A 17,314-nucleotide genomic window follows, 5' to 3' on the forward strand; every position below is an offset into this window, starting at 1 on the left:
GTTTCTTTTGCTTAACTTTTAATATGCTGGGAAAGAAGACTGTCAAGGACATAGTTGTTGGCAGTTGCAGGAACTTTTTGGAGCAAATTGCAGCTGGGGCTAGAATTGGGCAGCAATCCAAATTATTTTCTAGCAAAGTTTTTAAAAAGTATTAATATGGAAAGCCTGTTACTGTGTACATACATATATTATAGATTCTAGGGTGGTCCCCCCCCCCCCGAAATAATATTGTGGTAGGTCTTATCCCATCTGTATAAAATGTGGGATAAGGGGAGATGGTATCTGTTTAGTGTATTGCGAAAACATGAAGTTTTGCTTTAATTGATTTAGCATGGGGGGAAAGTGTTAAATCTCATAGGATGCAAGTAGGTTTACAGCAGGCTTCTTGGCCTATTAGGTGGGGGGAAAGGAAGTTACCCTACATGGCCAGTGTGAATATTTGTCCTTCTTTCAACTTAAATGAGTGTGCATTTAGGGCCATGGGGTTGCGCACATGTGATTTCAGATTTACTCTGCCCTTGCCCCTCAGTATTGGTGATGCATCTAATAATGATTAGCCTGGAATAAATAAACTATATTTACTGTTAAACGCACGTTCATAAATTGACTGTTTAATTTTAGATGTTGTCATCATCATATCATTATTTTTATACTCCTGTGTCCCTGAGTATATAAAAGCCTTTCCTCTTGGTCACAAATCTTGTAGGTTTTTTTATAATAGTCTTTGTCTTGTCCCTGAACACCCCACTTATGAATGGTGAATTGGATTTAAAATTAGTTGGCTACTTTAACTTTGTTGTTGGCCAGCAGTAACCGCAGGCTACGTTAAGACTTCCTAGAAATGGTCTCTTGGTTCCCTTGGGAAGGATCTCCCAAATATCATAAGAAAAGAAAAAGGTGTGTGACAGTGGAAATACGTTTTTATTTGTTCCTGAAATGTATACCCCAACTTTAAATAGCCAATTGGCTTAAAAAAGTTAGCAGTTTTAACAAGCCTGGAAACAGAGCGAGGTTTCCACTTAGCAGTACCCAGTTGATCGGTGCCATGGTCTAGTAGAAGTCGAGAGAGGGCTGGTAATAGTGAGGCAGCAAGAGAATAATTTGGGGGGAGGTGTGGGGAACTGGTGTACATCTCAGTTTCTGTACAATGACTCCAAGGCTGCAGAAGATAAGGTACAGTGGTACCTCAGGTTAAGTACTTAATTCGTTCCGGAGGTCCGTTCTTAACCTGAAACTGTTCTTAACCTGAAGCACCACTTTAGCTAATGGGGCCTCCTGCTGCTGCCGTGCCGCCGGAGCACGAGTTCTGTTCTTATCCTGAAGCAAAGTTCTTAACCTGAAGCACCATTTCTGCGTTAGCGGAGTGTGTAACCTGAAGCGTATGTAACCTGAGCTACCACTGTAGTAGCATTCTGTAAAATTTCCAAGAGGAGTGAATAGCTAGGAAAGGCCTAAGCTGCGCATTCTTCTGCTGCTTCTGAAAAGAAAGAACTGGGTTGACATAGAGACTAAAATCCTCTCAGGAGATACCAAGGAGGGTGGGTATTCCATATTGCAGGGGGTTGGGCTAGATGACCCTTGGGGTCCCTCCCAACTCTACAATTCTCTGATTCAGTCAAGGCCTGCGCCCCCTCCTTTAAGTGAGCAGGCCAATTTAGGAGCATATCAATATAATCCCTTCTCACCTAAGTGAAGCTTATTTTATACACACTATGAAAAATATTTTGGCCAGCTGAAAATTAGTCATTAAGTTTCTTATAGCATGTCCTTCCTCCCAAAGGAGACAAAGGCAACAGTTACAAAGGCTTGGAAGTGTTGCACTACCTTATTTAGCTGCGTATATATACTGAACATTCTGGAGTTGTCATCTTTTAAATATATCCATTCAACTGCTGGTCCTCCGTCAACATAATGAAGATGTTAAGTAGCGAAAGAGAGACTGTCACTACTTATTGTGCGGTGATTGTGGACAAATAGAAGCATGAATTCTCCAGTGCCGTTGTTAGCTCCTGCTAATCACTTTTCATGTCAAACATGGTTGCTTAGGTCATTTGCACATGTGTATAGGATGATTGATTTATAGGGGGGGGGGGGAGAAATGACAAAGGCAAAAATCATTCAGATCACAGATAGCTGATTATTTCTTGTATTCCCAAGGTAGGCTTTTAGCTTCAGTAGTAAATTTTTCATTATCCTTTTTTTAAAAAAATGTTTCAGCAATTTCACTGCTCAGTTAGATGAAAATAGCCACAATAGCATGCAGCAGGGATTTTTGCTGGTTTAATGCTCATTTCCATAAGCATCCATCCATTTGTTTGCCTTTTGAAAAATGTGGCGTTCAAATGCTCTGAAGTTGATTACTTAAAACTACAGTTGCTTTATGATCAGCTTTCTTTTTGTTGCTTTTATAATCTTTATGGTTTTTGGAAAGTGTTCATATAACCAGGGGTAGATTTGACTCTGGAATATACAATGAATTATTGGCAACAACACATTTTATAGACTTTGTAACGAAAGCATATGATGCCTATGTAAGTACACCCATCACATTTCACAACTGTGTGAGTAGGTCAAATGAAACAATCATTTGAAGCATATATTTGGTATGATTTTCCATTATTGCATTTACTGCACAGATGATAGCTTTGGTTTTCCTTGTTGTCAGCAGTAGTGGGTCCTACCAGTTGTGAAGCTACCCCTCTTGATGTCCTGGACAAGCTGTCACTTAATCCAGGGTTTGTTCAACTGTAGATTCAGGTCTCATAGGAAGAGGTGCTATTTGGGATGTTCACATCATCCTAGGTTTTTCTGCTTCAAGATTTCATAGGCATTTAAGTAGGCAGTGTGCCCCACCCCTCTATTTGAAAATGAAGAAAAACTATCATCATCCACTGTTTGATTTTGCATATTGAAACCATCTGGTTACAGGTGTTCACAGCACCTTTCGTTTTCTAATAATGAAATAGTCTTCCCAAACTGGTGCCCCAGATATTTTGAATTATGGCTGTCACCATCCTCGACCATTAGCCATGCTGGCTTAGTTTGATGGGCATAGTAGTCAAAAACATCTGGAAAGAACTAGGTTAGAATCAGGTAATAGAGAGAGATCTCTGGCTTGGAATCTTGGTCTGAGATTGCAACAGTGTTTACTGAAGAAGTAAACACTGCAAAACCTTCTTGAAAACTTAAGTATCTTGTTGGTGGAACTTCTAAATTCTGGGCAAGAGTGTCGGGGGTAATTTCTGGTTTGTTTTTTTCAGTGTGCCAAACTGAGTCAGGTTTTTCTTGTCTAATTCCCTGGTGAGTGGTCCTTTGGTAAAGAAGTTACCACTTTGTTTTATTCTATCCAGAACCCTGCAAATGTAATGTTACTTTCTAAACCACTGCGTGGCCTGTTTCATATTGCTGGAGCACTTCCTTCTTTCTTCATGTGTGTCTGTATTATAAATGCAGGATCTGGAATTGTGATACAGTTAGGAATTGTACGCTATACTTTGTGGGTTTGGATGGCACATGATGCGTCTTCAGACATCCTTTTGTGAACGATGCTAATGGTTGATCGGTTGTAACATTCCAATGTGGCATGAAGCATTGTGTGAGTGTGGTAAACATATCCTACAAATAATGAAGAGGGTCACACTTATCTCTCATGCTGGTAGTTTGGGGCTGAAGCTGATAATAAAACCTGTAGATTTTATTGATTGTTTTGAAGGTGACTATTGACACTCTGCTCTGTAAGTGTCGAGGGCAACTCTCAGCAGCCACATTTTTGCAAAAATCATTGATTGAGATTTGCCATTAAAACTGGCTAGCTGCTGGAGTAAGAGTGCTGCTTGCTTGTAAACGTTTGCAGGTGCAATTAAAATCTCTGACCACAAAAGCTTTGCTGCATCACAAGAAAGTTCTCTGTCTGTCTGCCTCTCTCTCTCTCTCTCTCTCTCTCTCTCTCTCTGTAGGCGGCGGCGGGGTGTGTGTGTGACTCCAAAAGCTGTAAGAGCAACTCTGGAAATAGTATAATGTGATTCCTTTTTTCAAGATGAAGCTGTTTTGTTTTTAGTCAAAGTGCCCCAATTTTTAAATATTCCTGGCTGATAAGGAACCTGCTCAACCCTTTGTCCTTCTCCTGACAGCTAACTAATGAAAGGAGGAAATGGGTCTGTGTAGGGGGCTTGGAAATGGGGGGCGAGCAAGAAACCTCAATCTGGCTCCAGCGCTTGTTGCTTTTTCTCTTGCAGCTTTGGTCTTTAATCCTATTAAAAGGGTCTGGCTTATTGGACACTAAAAAGGGAGAGCCCATTACATGCAGCAAAAACAAGGGAAGGGAAAACCACTCAATGGAGTTTTGCAGCCTAAAGAAGAGACTCCCTTTCCTTCTTGCAAGCCTGCCAGGAGGACCCTTCCCGCCATTCCATCATGTCTACCTTCCTGCAAAGACCTGCAAGAGAAAAAAAGCAAAGCAGGCACCGATCTCTGCACGGATAGAGTTTTGCATGCATTGGCAGGCTCTCTTCCTCCCCAAGCTGTTGCAGAGGCACATCACAGTTAGCAAAAAAAGCAGAGCAAGGGTGGGGGGGGGGGCACACAAGGCAGGCAGACAAAGAAGGGAGGCTCAATGTCAGTAGGGAAGAGGACAGACCCTTCCCATTGGGGATGTGCTGGCTGCACACATATATATCCTAAGAACAAAAATGGGGATGGGGTGTCAGGATGGGTTAAGAAGGGGGGAAAGGGTAAGGCAGGGCAGGTCCCACAGATCTGAGGAGCCGGCCAGGGTAATGAGGGAGAGAAAGCAAATGAGAAGGAAACCAAAGAGGACTGAAGGAAGGTTGAAGGTGTAGGGGAAACTCAGAGAGGCTACCGTATTTGAAGTATGGGGGGGGGGGATTAGAATGCCACAAGGAAGAAGCTTCTTTTCGGGGATGCGGGAGTAGAGGTGTAAGGAGAGGGAGAGAACTGAATGAGGCAGGGAGCAACAAAGAGGCAGAGGACTAGGGACAACTTGGAGACCTGTTTTCTTGGGGAGAGTGGGCTGTCCCATAGATGGAAAAGTGGTTGGTGGAAAGAGAGATGGGGGAATTCCTCGATGCAAAGGTCCTTCTTTTGGGGGTGTGGGGGGAGGGGATGTTCCCATCCTTGTGAAGAACTTGGGACATAATGGATTCAGGGAGATGATGAGGCAAAGAAAGCTAGGACTTCTCTGCCAGGACAAAAAATGGTGGAAGAAGGAGAGGCAAGGCAGAAACGCCTTAAAGTGTTTCCAGTACAAATTGGCTTAGATTTTGCTTATCCCTTTTTTCATCCACAGCAACTGGAGCAGATCCAGAAGGAACTGAGTGTTCTGGAAGAAGATATCAAACGAGTGGAGGTGAGGCACTGAGCCATTGTTGCAACTTGAGCAGTTTTTCATTTCCATTAAATTGTCTGCAATGCTGTGAGCTGCTGTGTTACGTTTATGGCAGTTACTTCAGTAATGATGAAAATGAACAGATTAAGCTTTCTGGTTAATTTGTTCACTTGAATGCTTGAGTTTCTGCTTGATCAGAGGGCATTTCAAGTATATGTATACCTTCAGTGTATTCAGAATTTCTTTCTCTCTGTGTAGCTTTCTGTGTGCTTCAGCTTGTGAGGTATTGGGAGTTGCATCATAATCCTAGAAGGCCCAAAAGAAATAATTATTATGGGTCATACTTCACTTCAGACTCTGATTCTACACCTCTGCTGCCTTGTGGGATATCTTCGGGAGAAGAAAAAGCCAAGGAGTAACCTACACAAATTCAGAGTGAACTTCCTAAGACAGTTGGGTTGGCACCTTGTACGCCAAGCTGGTGCCAAATGTGTTACTCCGTTTTTCTTTGGCCCACATCAGCAAGGCTGAGAAGGGAGTCTTGTTGTATTGGTGACCCAGGACCTCCATACACACTGCCCATGTTTGAGCCCCAGACAGGTCACTTCAGTGCTGCTAAAACAGCATTTCGACCCCGTTGTCTCTCGAGACAGATACCAACAACAAGAACTTCCCTTCAGCCCATAAAATGATAGCACCAGAAAGAAAAGGCTGCATCCAACTGGCAACATTCAAGTAGATAGGAATAGTGATCTCGACCCTTCTGTTTACTTTGTCCCTCTCTTTTTCTGGAATAAGAGCCCCGTTTTGAAAGTTATTGCAATGATGTGGCAGTTCCTGATCCCATGTGATTGCAGCATGTATAAGTATAGTGGTGCCTCGCAAGATGAAATTAATTCGTTCCGCGAGTCTCTTCGTCTAGCGGTTTTTTCGTCTTGCGAAGCAACCCTATTAGCAGATTAGCGCTATTAGCGGTTTAGCGGCTTTTAGCGGCTATTAAAGGCTTAAGGGATTAGCGGATTAGCTGCTAAAAGGCTATTAGCAGCTTAGTGCCTTAGAAAAAGGGGGTGGGGAGCGAAAAAAAATCTCAAGACTCGCAAGACATTTTCGTCTTGCGAAGCAAGCCCATAGGGAAAGTCGTCCTGCGAAGCGCATCGAAAAACGGAAAACCCTTTCGTCTAGCGGGTTTTCCGTCTTGTGAGGCATTCGTCTTGCAGGGTACCACTGTACTGGACTGAGGCTAACCATTGGGGCTCTTTGTTGGAAAAACATGTTTGATTAGCGGTGCCCACATATTGCTTATATTTACAAAAGTAATGTAACTGTGTAAGACTACAGGGAACTGCCACCTATTCTGTTGCAGATGTGAATGAAGGAAGGCTATAAATGTGAATATTCAGGTGCTTGTTAAATTTCTTCCAGTAAGAGAAAAGCTGCTTAGTAATCCTGTCTAGTTAGTTTCCAGAAGTACTGTACAAATATAATAACCTTTTAACCATAGTTTTAGTTTTGGACTTTGCAGTTTGACCCTGCCAGTTTAAGAGTTTTGTTTGCCTATTCAGGTAGGCTGCTTGGTAGGCTTCACTTATATTGAGAAGCTAATTTAGAAATGCTGGGATGAATTTGCTATTTATTCAAATGCATCATCCTATGTCAGAGCTCCTGTCTCACCATTAAGCTTATAAAAGTGTTTGGACATTTTGAGAGATAGCAGCTGACTTTCTCCATCTGGGCTGATACTAAGAGGCTCAGATGGAAGCTATTGGTCCTAATTGTACCAGCCTGCTCTTGGAATCAAGCACTTTGATGATAAGCTCAGTGTGGCTTAGCTGCTTTAGCACCATAAAAAGAGAAAATAGCATTAGCTGCTCCAGAAAATGCTAGGAATGTTCTATGAAACTAGCGGAGTTGAAGTGAAAATAATGAGTTAAGGAATATCTTCCTAAAGGTGCCTGCTGCTAATGGGGGTGTAAATCTATCTTTGTATAATTACTGTGCTGCATCTGGTTATATTGCAGGAAATGAGTGGCTTGTATTCACCAGTCAGTGAGGACAGCACTGTGCCTCAGTTTGAGGCCCCCTCACCTTCCCACAGGTACTACTCTGTTGTTTGCTGACATGTCTGGTATAGAACACACTTCATAAAACAAAAACAAAACTTGCTCCACCCTCATCTTCCCCCCTTCCCTCCTTCCCTTGCCATAGTCTACACCAATCTGCTTTACTAATGTTTCTGTCTTTTTGGAAGGAAATACAGTTTGTATAGAAGTAATGGGAATGGATTATGTCCTATGGGGATAGGAAATATTTTGCAGCCCAAGGTTTTGATTCCCTTTGGAGCAACTGTCTAGAGTTCACTTTGTGCTTCTCCCCAAAATTTTGGGGCTAGTACATTTTGCCAGGAATTTGAATCTTGCAGGAGGAAGAAAAAAACCTTGGGAGCCTTTTTTTTTTTTTTTTTTTTTGCAGTCCAACAAATTACCCAAACGTATACTTGCCCAAAGGGAACACTCTCTCTCTTACATCACCATGGAACAAGAAATGGCTTAGGGCCTCTGTTGTTCCTACCTTGAATAGAAGATCCTTGTCACTAGTAATAAAAGTCCCGAAACCTACATTTAACTTCCAATGGCAAAACACCCAAACTCACTCCAGCAAATTTACCCGTGAAGCAGCCCCACTTGAACACAATTCTAATAATCATTAAGCACTTTCAGAAAGTCAACTAGATAACAAAACTAGCCCTCCTTCCCACCTTAACCACACCTTTTCTGCCAATGAAGACCAACATTTTGATTAAAGATCACACTTCATTGATTAGAAGAATAGAAGAATGGTGAAAGGAAGTAGAAATCCATCCAAAAGTGGATGGTGTGGTAGGGGAGGCATGCTCAAGCAAGGCAGAACGGGGAGTGCGGTGCAAGGGAAGGTGCGTGGTCCAGCGAACTGCAATAAAATCAGCAACAAAGTCAACCTCTTATGTCTGGCAAGGTGTAATACTACCTCCCTTTAAGTGTCTTAAGATTTGCTTTCCTGGCAGCTTCACGTTACTGTGATGATAGCTTGTAGTGAGCTTTAAGCCCCAGTTGCAAGGCAAATGGTTGCTCTTTAAGTGTGAGGAGATGCACTGGAATGCCATTTACTAGCTTCTAGAAAGGTAGAAGAGTAGAGAAGGTAGAAGGTAGACTGAGTGGAGATGTTCCCTGATGACAAATGGTGACACTGTGACTTTTCGGGCTACTTAAGTTGCACATTGGGGGAAATGTATATGACTTGCACTATATATTTTAACCCCTCATGTAGATTATTTTCTTTATTTTTTCAGTAGCATTATTGATTCTACAGAATACAGCCAACCTCCTGGATTTAGCAGTACTTCCCAGGTAAGGAAATAACCTTGGCATGTACGAAGATGGGGAAGTTGACCTTGGACAGCTCAGTCTGGGGGGGTGATACGGATGATATTAAATATTTACCGTGAAGACGCAAAACTAGTTTGTAGGTTAAATTCAGAGCATTTAAAGTTTTCAAATATGCTGATCAGGATATAATGCTAAACCATAGTTACAAGAATAAGCCTAGACTTACACAGTACTCCCCTCCTCTGATGCAGCTAAAATGAGAAGTTAATTTTTTATTAGCTACAGCTTGCTGTGCTGTCTATACCGAGACAGTCTTAAATATGGCAAGTGAAAGCATACAAATTTCAAACCATACTTTTTGAAGCTGGTTTGTTTTCCTTATCCATAGTTACAATTAACCACAGTTTAGCTATTTTGGCACTCTTCAAATTTGTTTACCCTGTGGGGCAGAGTGTATATATTTTGTCTCATGGAGCAAATAGATTAGGGGATATTTTCATTGTGAAAACAGTGCAGTGGGGAAGGTTTTGCTTACCGCTTATCTAGTGCCCTAATCTTCATCCAGTCTGGGTTTCCCTGTTGACCCTTCAGATCATCACCAATTGCAGATAACAATGGCTCTCAAAGTGAACCATTCACAGTGGGATCAGGTGTTAAACAGGGCTGTGTTATTGCCCCAACTCTATTCATTATTTTCATTGCTATGATCCTACACTTTGTCGAAGGGAAACTCCCCACCAGAGTAGAAATCATATATCAAACAGATGGAAATCTCTTCAATCTGAGCAGGCTGAAAGCAAAGAGTAAGGTTACTGTTACTTCCGTCATAGAGCTTCAGTATGCTGATGACAACGTAGTGTGCACACACTCAGAGGATGACCTCCAAACCATCCTAAATATCTTTGCAGAAGCTTACAAAAAGCTTGGCCTATCACTCAACATCCAAAAAACCAAAGTACTGCACCAACAAGTACAAAATAACCCCTCTGCAGCGCCACAAATCCAACTCAATGGTGTAATGTTGGAAAATGTCAATCACTTCTCCTACCTAGGCAGTTATCTTTCCACAAGGGCCAACATTGATGCTGAAATCCAGCATCGCCAGAGCTCTGTGAGTGCGGCTTTCTCCCGATTGAAGTGCAGAGTGTTTGAGGACCAGGACATTTGCAGGGAAACCAAAATGCATGTTTACAAAGCTATTCTACTACCAACCTTACTGTATGCTTGTGAAACATAAAAAGGTAAAGGGACCGCTGACCATTAGGTCCAGTTGTGGCCGACTCTGGGGTTGCGGTGCTCATCTCGCTTTATTGGCCGAGGGAGCCGGCATACAGCTTGTGGCCAGCATGACTAAGCCGCTTCTGGTGAACCAGAGCAGCGCACGGAAAGGCCGTTTACCTTCCCGCCGGAGCGGTACCTATTTATCTACTTGCACTTTGACGTGCTTTTGAACTGCTAGGTTAGCAGGAGCAGGGACTGAGCAACGGGAGCTCATCCCATCACGGGGATTGGAACCGCCGACCTTCTGATCGGCAAGTCCTAGGCTCAGTGGTTTAACTTATAAATGCCATCTCCAACCCCTCAAAAGATTCCATCAATGGTGTCTCCGAAAAATTTTACACATCACTTGGGAAGACAGGCTAGCTAATATCAGTGTACTGGAAGAAGCAAAGATCACCAGTGTTGAAGCAATGATTCTTCAACATCAACATCGTTGGACTGGTCATGTTGTGCAGATGCCTGAAGATCATCTTCCAGTGTAACTACCCTATTCCAAACTTAAAAATGGAAAGCATAATGCTGGTGGTCAACAAAAGAGGTTTAAAGACTGTCTCAAGGCAAATCTAAAAAAATGTAGTATAAACACTCACAACTGGGAAACACTGGCCTGCGAGCACTCCAGTTGAAGAACAGCCTTTACCAAAGGTGTCATTGGCTTTGAAGACACTCGAACGTGCTAAGAGGAAGGCACGCTTTGCAAATCCACACCGTGATCAACTTCCGCCCGGAAACCAATGTCCCCACTGTGGAATGACGTGTGGATCCAGAATTGGCCTCCACAGTCACTTACGGACTCATTGTTAAAATCGTATTTGTAGAAGACAATCTTACTAGGCTATGAGTGACCGCCAAAGAAGAAGAAGAATCTTCATCCAGTCTGGGTTTCTCTATTGACCCTTCAGATACTTGCAAGAGATATGTATTTTTCCTACATTGTGTTTAGCTCAGCCCTAATGAAGTTTTTCTGAATACTTCCTGCTGTATACTAATACAACTACTTGAGATGGCATGGTAAGCAAGGGAGTGAACAGATCATTGAAGAAAATAGGCTGTGTGATGTGAAGCAGCTTGATTTCATCAAAAATGCATCATGGCAGATTGATCATTTAGTAACAGAGCAGGTTCTTAGTTTTGTTGTAATACAAAGGTACATTGTACAATACTATCAAGCAAGAGATGGCAGCTGCAGTCTTCTGGTTCACTTAGAGTTCAGTGTTGCTTTGATGTTTGAACAAACTACACCTAGCAATCTTTTTGGAGGTGTGTTCAGTTTTTGTGTGGCATCAGCTTGTTTTAACACTATATTCTTAATGGGTCAAAGGGGTGGATTGATTTCATTTGGAAGTGGTCCTGAAACCCATACCGTAGTACAGATAGAATGGATTGAGGTTTGGTCTAAATGGGCACACCTTAAACCAAATTCCATACAAATCAAAGTGGAACTTACTCACCAGTCGTTCTTAATTAGTTTTTTGATGTTAGTATATGAAATGCAGAGTGGTGAGTCCACAGTCTTGTTAACATTTTTCAAAAATGTAATCATCATTTTTTTGTTGGTATACATATTCTATAATTTACATTGGTAATTTGAGTTCTTCATGAGTACCATTATAATTAAGTAGCATGTGACTGCAAAATCAACTGGGGATGAGAAGGCAGGAAAGATTCTCGCTTTCCAAGAAAATGTATAGTTAAGTTATCCATAAATGCCACAGATCTATACATAACTCAGGACTGCTATGGAAATGTGAAGGACCCACAAACTTTATCCTGTCTGGTTAAATTTGGATATTGAAAACTTGAAGCCTTAGCATTGCTTACCCCCACCTCCCAATTTTAAACCATATTCTGTTTGTTTAGATACACCTCCGTGAGTGTATGCCTATAGTTTTGAATTTTGAATTCTATTCTGCTTATTTAGACTCATCTGAGTTTAAAATGTTGAGTTGTAAGTGTGCAAGTGTTGTGTTTCTACTAAAAGTTGTGTTAGCAACAAGAAATTGCATAGAAAAATTCAAGATAGCAATTAATCCTGAAATTTGTATGCTTTGAAGTACTGTAGTTCCGTAAGTTGCCTTTGGGGGGAAAGGGAGCTCAAGAAGTATTTTCTTGGTCATTTGTTTCCTTGAAAGTGATGAGTGTAAAGACATTCCATTCCCTCCCCCCAACTTGGAGAGCTGGGTGTCATTTCTTTTGTAGTGGTATAACAAGAAATTAGAGAAGTTGCTCTTGTATCATCTGTTCACCGGAATACTGTGATCTTTGATTTGTGTGATATTTCTCTTACAAATCTTATGCCTGAGGCATAAATATAGATCTCTTGTAATTATTACCTTCATATCAAAAGGATTATAGGTAAAAGACGTCCCATGTGGACCACTGACAAAATCAGAAGCAAATACAAATGTTAACCCTTATTTTGATTCTTAGCATATCTGAAATGTCTATCTACTGTTTATTCGTTGAGCAGTAGAATCTGCCAAAGAAGTTGCGTCTGAATACAGCCTTTCTCCTCCCCCTCCTTCTTTCAGGCTAAGAAGCAGCCTTGGTATAACAGTACGCTAGCATCAAGGAGGAAGAGGCTTACAGCCCATTTTGAAGATCTGGAGCAATGCTACTTTTCCACCAGGATGACTCGAGTATCAGGTAGAATACCTGTTAGCTGCTGAATGGGGTACTTAACTGTGTCTTTACCACACATCCAGTTACCTGTATTCTCCTGTCCAGCATGGCAATTTGCCACTCACTGAGGTTGATTTCTCTAGGCGACCAAGATAATTGACACCCAACTGCCATAATATTGATTTGTTTCTGGTTTGTAGTTTTGTCTGCCCTCCAATTCCTTACTACAGTGAACCCTCAGGTAACGTAACTTTCGGGTTGCGAATGCGGCAAACCCAGAAGTATATACTTCCAGGTTTCGCCGCATGCTCAGAAGCAGTGCTTCTAGATGTGGACTTTTCGGGGTACATACAGACCCCTGGAATGAATTAAGTTCATATCCAGAGGGTCCACTGTAATTCTCTCCATCGGTTCATATTATTGCCCTCCACCATGTCAACCAGATGCAAAACTTTGTCTTCATTTAATTCGTCCCTGCTTTGTCCCCAAAATTCAGTCTGACTTACTGTACAGTACGGCTGACTTCTCTCAACCCCCACCCACAATTACTTCAGCATAAACCTCTAGTCTACTCTTTCCTTGACTATCGCAGCTTTTCATTATGATTGGTTTTTTTTATATATGTATATTTTATAACCTACTATGAACCATCTTGAGAAACCATACGGTAGAATAAATGTTTAAAAACATTCAAAAATAGTATATCAATTGCCTTCTCTTGTGCCACCTCAGTCTCCTTACCTATGTCTATATCTAAAACTTCACTTCCAACAGCATTCACCTCTTTGGCTCCTCTTTTAAATTCCCGACATAGATTCCTGTCCCTATCTGCAATCAGCATAAATTAGTTTTCTTTAACTTCAGAGTTCTTCATGGCCTTTCCTACTCTGTTTTCATCTGTCCCTGGATTCATGTCTGTCCTGGGAAGTGGTGTATGAATTAGGGTGACTACTTTTTTGTGGGGGTGCTGCAGGGCACCCTGTCATCTGCCCTGCACCACCAATAAGGCTTTCCTTTTCCTCCCTTCCTAAAATGAGACAGGAAGGGTGCAGGTGGAAGAACTTGCTGCCATTGCTGAACCAACAGTGAAAGTAGTATCTGCTTAGGCTGTGATTCCATCTGGAAAGGATGGGCCTGGCCTCATGCACTAATAATATCCAGGTTAGACTGCTGTAATGTGATTTGTGTGCACCTGCCTTTTTTGAAGATTATTTAGAAACTAGGTGATGTAAAATTTGGCTGTCAGAATGTTAGTGTGGTTAAGGAAGTCAGAACATGTGTCACTGAATAATGTACCAGTTGCACTATCATCTAAAAATCCTATTTTTCCTCCCCCCCCCCCACCTTTGTAGATGACAGCAGAACCTCAAGCCAGTTGGATGAATTTCAGGAGTGTCTATCCAAGTTCACTCGCTACAATTCTGTCCGACCCCTCGCAACACTGTCGTATGCTAGTGACCTCTACAATGGATCCAGCATAGTATCCAGGTAATAAACGTAATGTTGTTGAAATGCTACAAATTCTACAAAATGGGACTTCATAGGGTCAGGCAAAGTTCTTCCTTTACTTGAGGGTCTATTTTTGGCCTCAATATTTTGCCTGCATGAATGCTGCCCACAATTTCTCCTTCTTGGTTTCCTTCTTAAGCTTGGTAAATCAATGAGTGGGCTTGAAATTAAATTTGCCAAATGAGGCACTAGCATTTCAGCAAGAACTTGCTGTGAGTAGAATAGTTTGGAACGTAATCAATGAAAAGAATGCTGTATGTTTGAATTGAGTTGGGAGGTCAGTGAATATAGGAAGAAACTTGAGTATTTGGAGATATTCAATAATGTTTTTGTGTATTAAAGACATACAAATAGTTTAAAACTCTGAAATCTTAAAGATGCCATCTCCTCTAATTCCAATCTACCTAGCAAATATATATATTTGGTTGGTTCAACACATGTTTAACCTGCAGTCAGAAACAGACAGAATTGGCCTGTAGGGTACTTCAGCTTTTTTTAAACGGCTCACTGTTTTTTCCCTTTCTTTCCTGTTACGCTGTAAGTAGAACATTTCCATTAGAATGTCAACTTTATTTTAGAAGAGTAAATTGACAAAGCTTGAAGCTGAGTATCTTGGGAGAGCTTTTTCTCTCTTCATAACGTTCTGAACACCTTGCAGTTGAATTCTTTTAAGATGCTAAATTAGGCATTGGGAAGTAATATGATCAACTTCAGTAATAGCTCTGTCTTGGAGGATTCAAAATGCCGAACCAAATATGCTGTTAAAACAAATGAGTATAACTTTCTGATGAGGTGTAAATGTAGACATGATGAAGTTACATTGATAAGAAAATGGTTTAATGCCAACTAAATTGTTTTTTGTTAAATCCATAATTTGTCAGTAAGTCGCAGAACCATTTTATTTTTCAATCAAATAAATTAGCAATTCCTAGTGTAGAAATTCACAAAGATAAGGAAACTTCATAAAAGAAATTGGAAGAATGAAAAATGATTGAAAGAGCTTGCCTGTCATAAATTTTTGAAGGACATCTTTTTTTAAAAAAATGCTGTGGTGTCCATTACTTAGATATCAAAAACATGTTTGCGAACACTAAATGGACATACTAATTAAAATTTAAAAAATGTCTAGTTTGGTTACATTCTTTACTGTCTATGCACCTCCTGTCTAGAAATTGTCCAAAAGTTAGACTATATATATATATATATATATATATATATATATATAGTGTTTCCCATCCAAAATAATATTTAAAATATGACATGATTATAACAGAATATGACTGAATAGCTGGATAGAAAACTAAATAGAAAATAAAATTAAAAGGGCACATAGAAAATGAAACAGGTTACATTTGGGACGATATGTCAGCATGATGCTGACTGACAACTCCCATCATCCCTGACCATTTGCTGTGCTGGTTGGGATGGATGCAAGCAGTTTTTTGCGGGCAAGTCACTGTTGGCCACTGTCTGTTCTGCCACCTTCTTTGGGTCAGACTATAAAAGGCCTCATACTACCTAGAAAAGCTCTGCTGGTTGACCCGGTGGGGATGCAATGGAAGCAGCAAAAGTATGTCTTCTTGGCTACCTTCACTGTCACTATAAATAGGCTCAATAATGAGCACCCACTAATTTTGCTTACATTTACCTGGAGTTTTTCTCTGCTTGCGCTCTAGCTGTCTCCCCTGTCTGTTTCATTGCCCTCAGCTCTGCTCTACACCATGGAGCCAGCGAGGCTCCGTCAAGTGGGAAAGGGTGCTCGGGCAAGTGTGTCAATGGCCTGGGCCATCTGTATATTCCACAGATCAGGCAGGAACCCCAGTCATATTAGGTGGGGACAATTCCTTAGAATCATGTGGAAACCAACTGGATCCCTGAGCCTCTGAGGGTGCACCATCCTAATAGGTCCCCTACCTCTGCAGAGGGGGAAAGCTGCTGGACACCTAAAACTCCGCAGGAGGAGATCCAACCATGATAAAAGACTGAAGCTAATATCCTTTCACTCTCAGTTCACTCTCTTCCTGCCTGGTTGAGAAAAGCAGGTCCAGGGTGTGGCCTCCTGTGTGTGTGGCCAGTGACATGTTGAGACAGCCCCATTTTTGTCATAGCTGCCATGAAACCTTCAGCTCCCACAGCATAGATGTCTGGAAGCCTTCAAGACTACTTCCAAGACCACCTCTGTCAGCTCAGTCTGCAAGACTGCTGGGCAGTGTGGTGGGTGGTAAACCAGCAGACTCCTTAATATGTCCTGATTGCCCAATGCCAGGTACATTCACTCTAGATTCCCACTCAAGCAGACAGGAAGTTTGGAGAGAGAGATGAAATACAGCCCCTCCCCCATCCCCACCCTCAAGACTGATGCTGCATTGAGAACCCAGGTAGGCACACCTGAATAAGACCAAACCCAGTCTGTTTACCCATCCACAGTGCTATTTTTCTAGAAAAAGAGGTGCCGGAACTGAGTTCCAGTAAGTTCTGGCTGAAAAAAGGTCCCACCAACCCATGTCTCAGTAATACATACCAGGGCAGCCTCCTCATCCACAATCAAGTCATGAATGAGAGAGATATTATGTAAAAGCAACCTGGCATTTTAAAGCAGCGTTCTCATGCCTGAGGGCTGTCTAACAGAGCAGTCAGAATTCCTCTGGCTAGAGATAGGGCTGGCATGTGGCACAACCACAAACTGTGTCAAGTTGTGACCAAAAAGGGACTAAGAAACTCAGTAAATTAACAGAAAGCACTAGTATTGCAAGTGAATCTTTATACATGCATACATACATAATTTTATTTGTATGCATAGTTAAAACCATGCTCAAGATAGCTTACAGCATAAAAAATTACGTAAGTACAAGCATAGCAAAGTAGTCATAAACAATAAATAAAACATCAAAAAGTACACAGCCAGATCAAACAGTTTTCACATAAATCAGAAGATCTAACAAAAAATTAATATCTATAACAGCAATCCCCCCTCCCACAACAAAACATTCTAAACAATACTCCGTCCCAATAGTCTGTTCAGCAGCCTCGCCTTTAGTAGCTGGAGTCAGTCAGGATCCTGCCCTCTCAGGCCAGGTGGGAAAAGGCCTGCAAGGCAGGGACGAGGTCTTCCAGGACTCTCAAGAAGGCAGAAGATGCATTTGAGAGGAGGTACTATTTCTCATGGAAAAGCTAAATCATAAGGCTCTTTTCTCTT

At 41.6% G+C, this 17,314-nt stretch overlaps 1 protein-coding gene across 3 annotated transcripts in view; it reads left to right on the top strand.

The window, feature by feature from the left end:
* COP1 (COP1 E3 ubiquitin ligase) overlaps positions 1-17,314 on the top strand; it is a 100,013-nt gene that overhangs the window by 14,042 nt on the left and 68,657 nt on the right. For 2 of the 3 annotated variants that reach the window (XM_083446333.1, XM_083446335.1), the window contains exons 7-11: positions 5,306-5,365; positions 7,363-7,439; positions 8,670-8,727; positions 12,519-12,633; positions 13,962-14,097. In XM_083446333.1, the coding sequence (XP_083302459.1) occupies positions 5,306-5,365; positions 7,363-7,439; positions 8,670-8,727; positions 12,519-12,633; positions 13,962-14,097 (446 nt within the window). The remainder of the gene's footprint in view (positions 1-5,305; positions 5,366-7,362; positions 7,440-8,669; positions 8,728-12,518; positions 12,634-13,961; positions 14,098-17,314) is intronic. The other variant, XM_083446334.1, reaches the window with a different exon arrangement.

This window comes from Podarcis tiliguerta, assembly GCF_965153285.1.
Source record: "Podarcis tiliguerta genome assembly, chromosome: 6".
Lineage (NCBI taxonomy): Eukaryota > Metazoa > Chordata > Lepidosauria > Squamata > Lacertidae > Podarcis > Podarcis tiliguerta.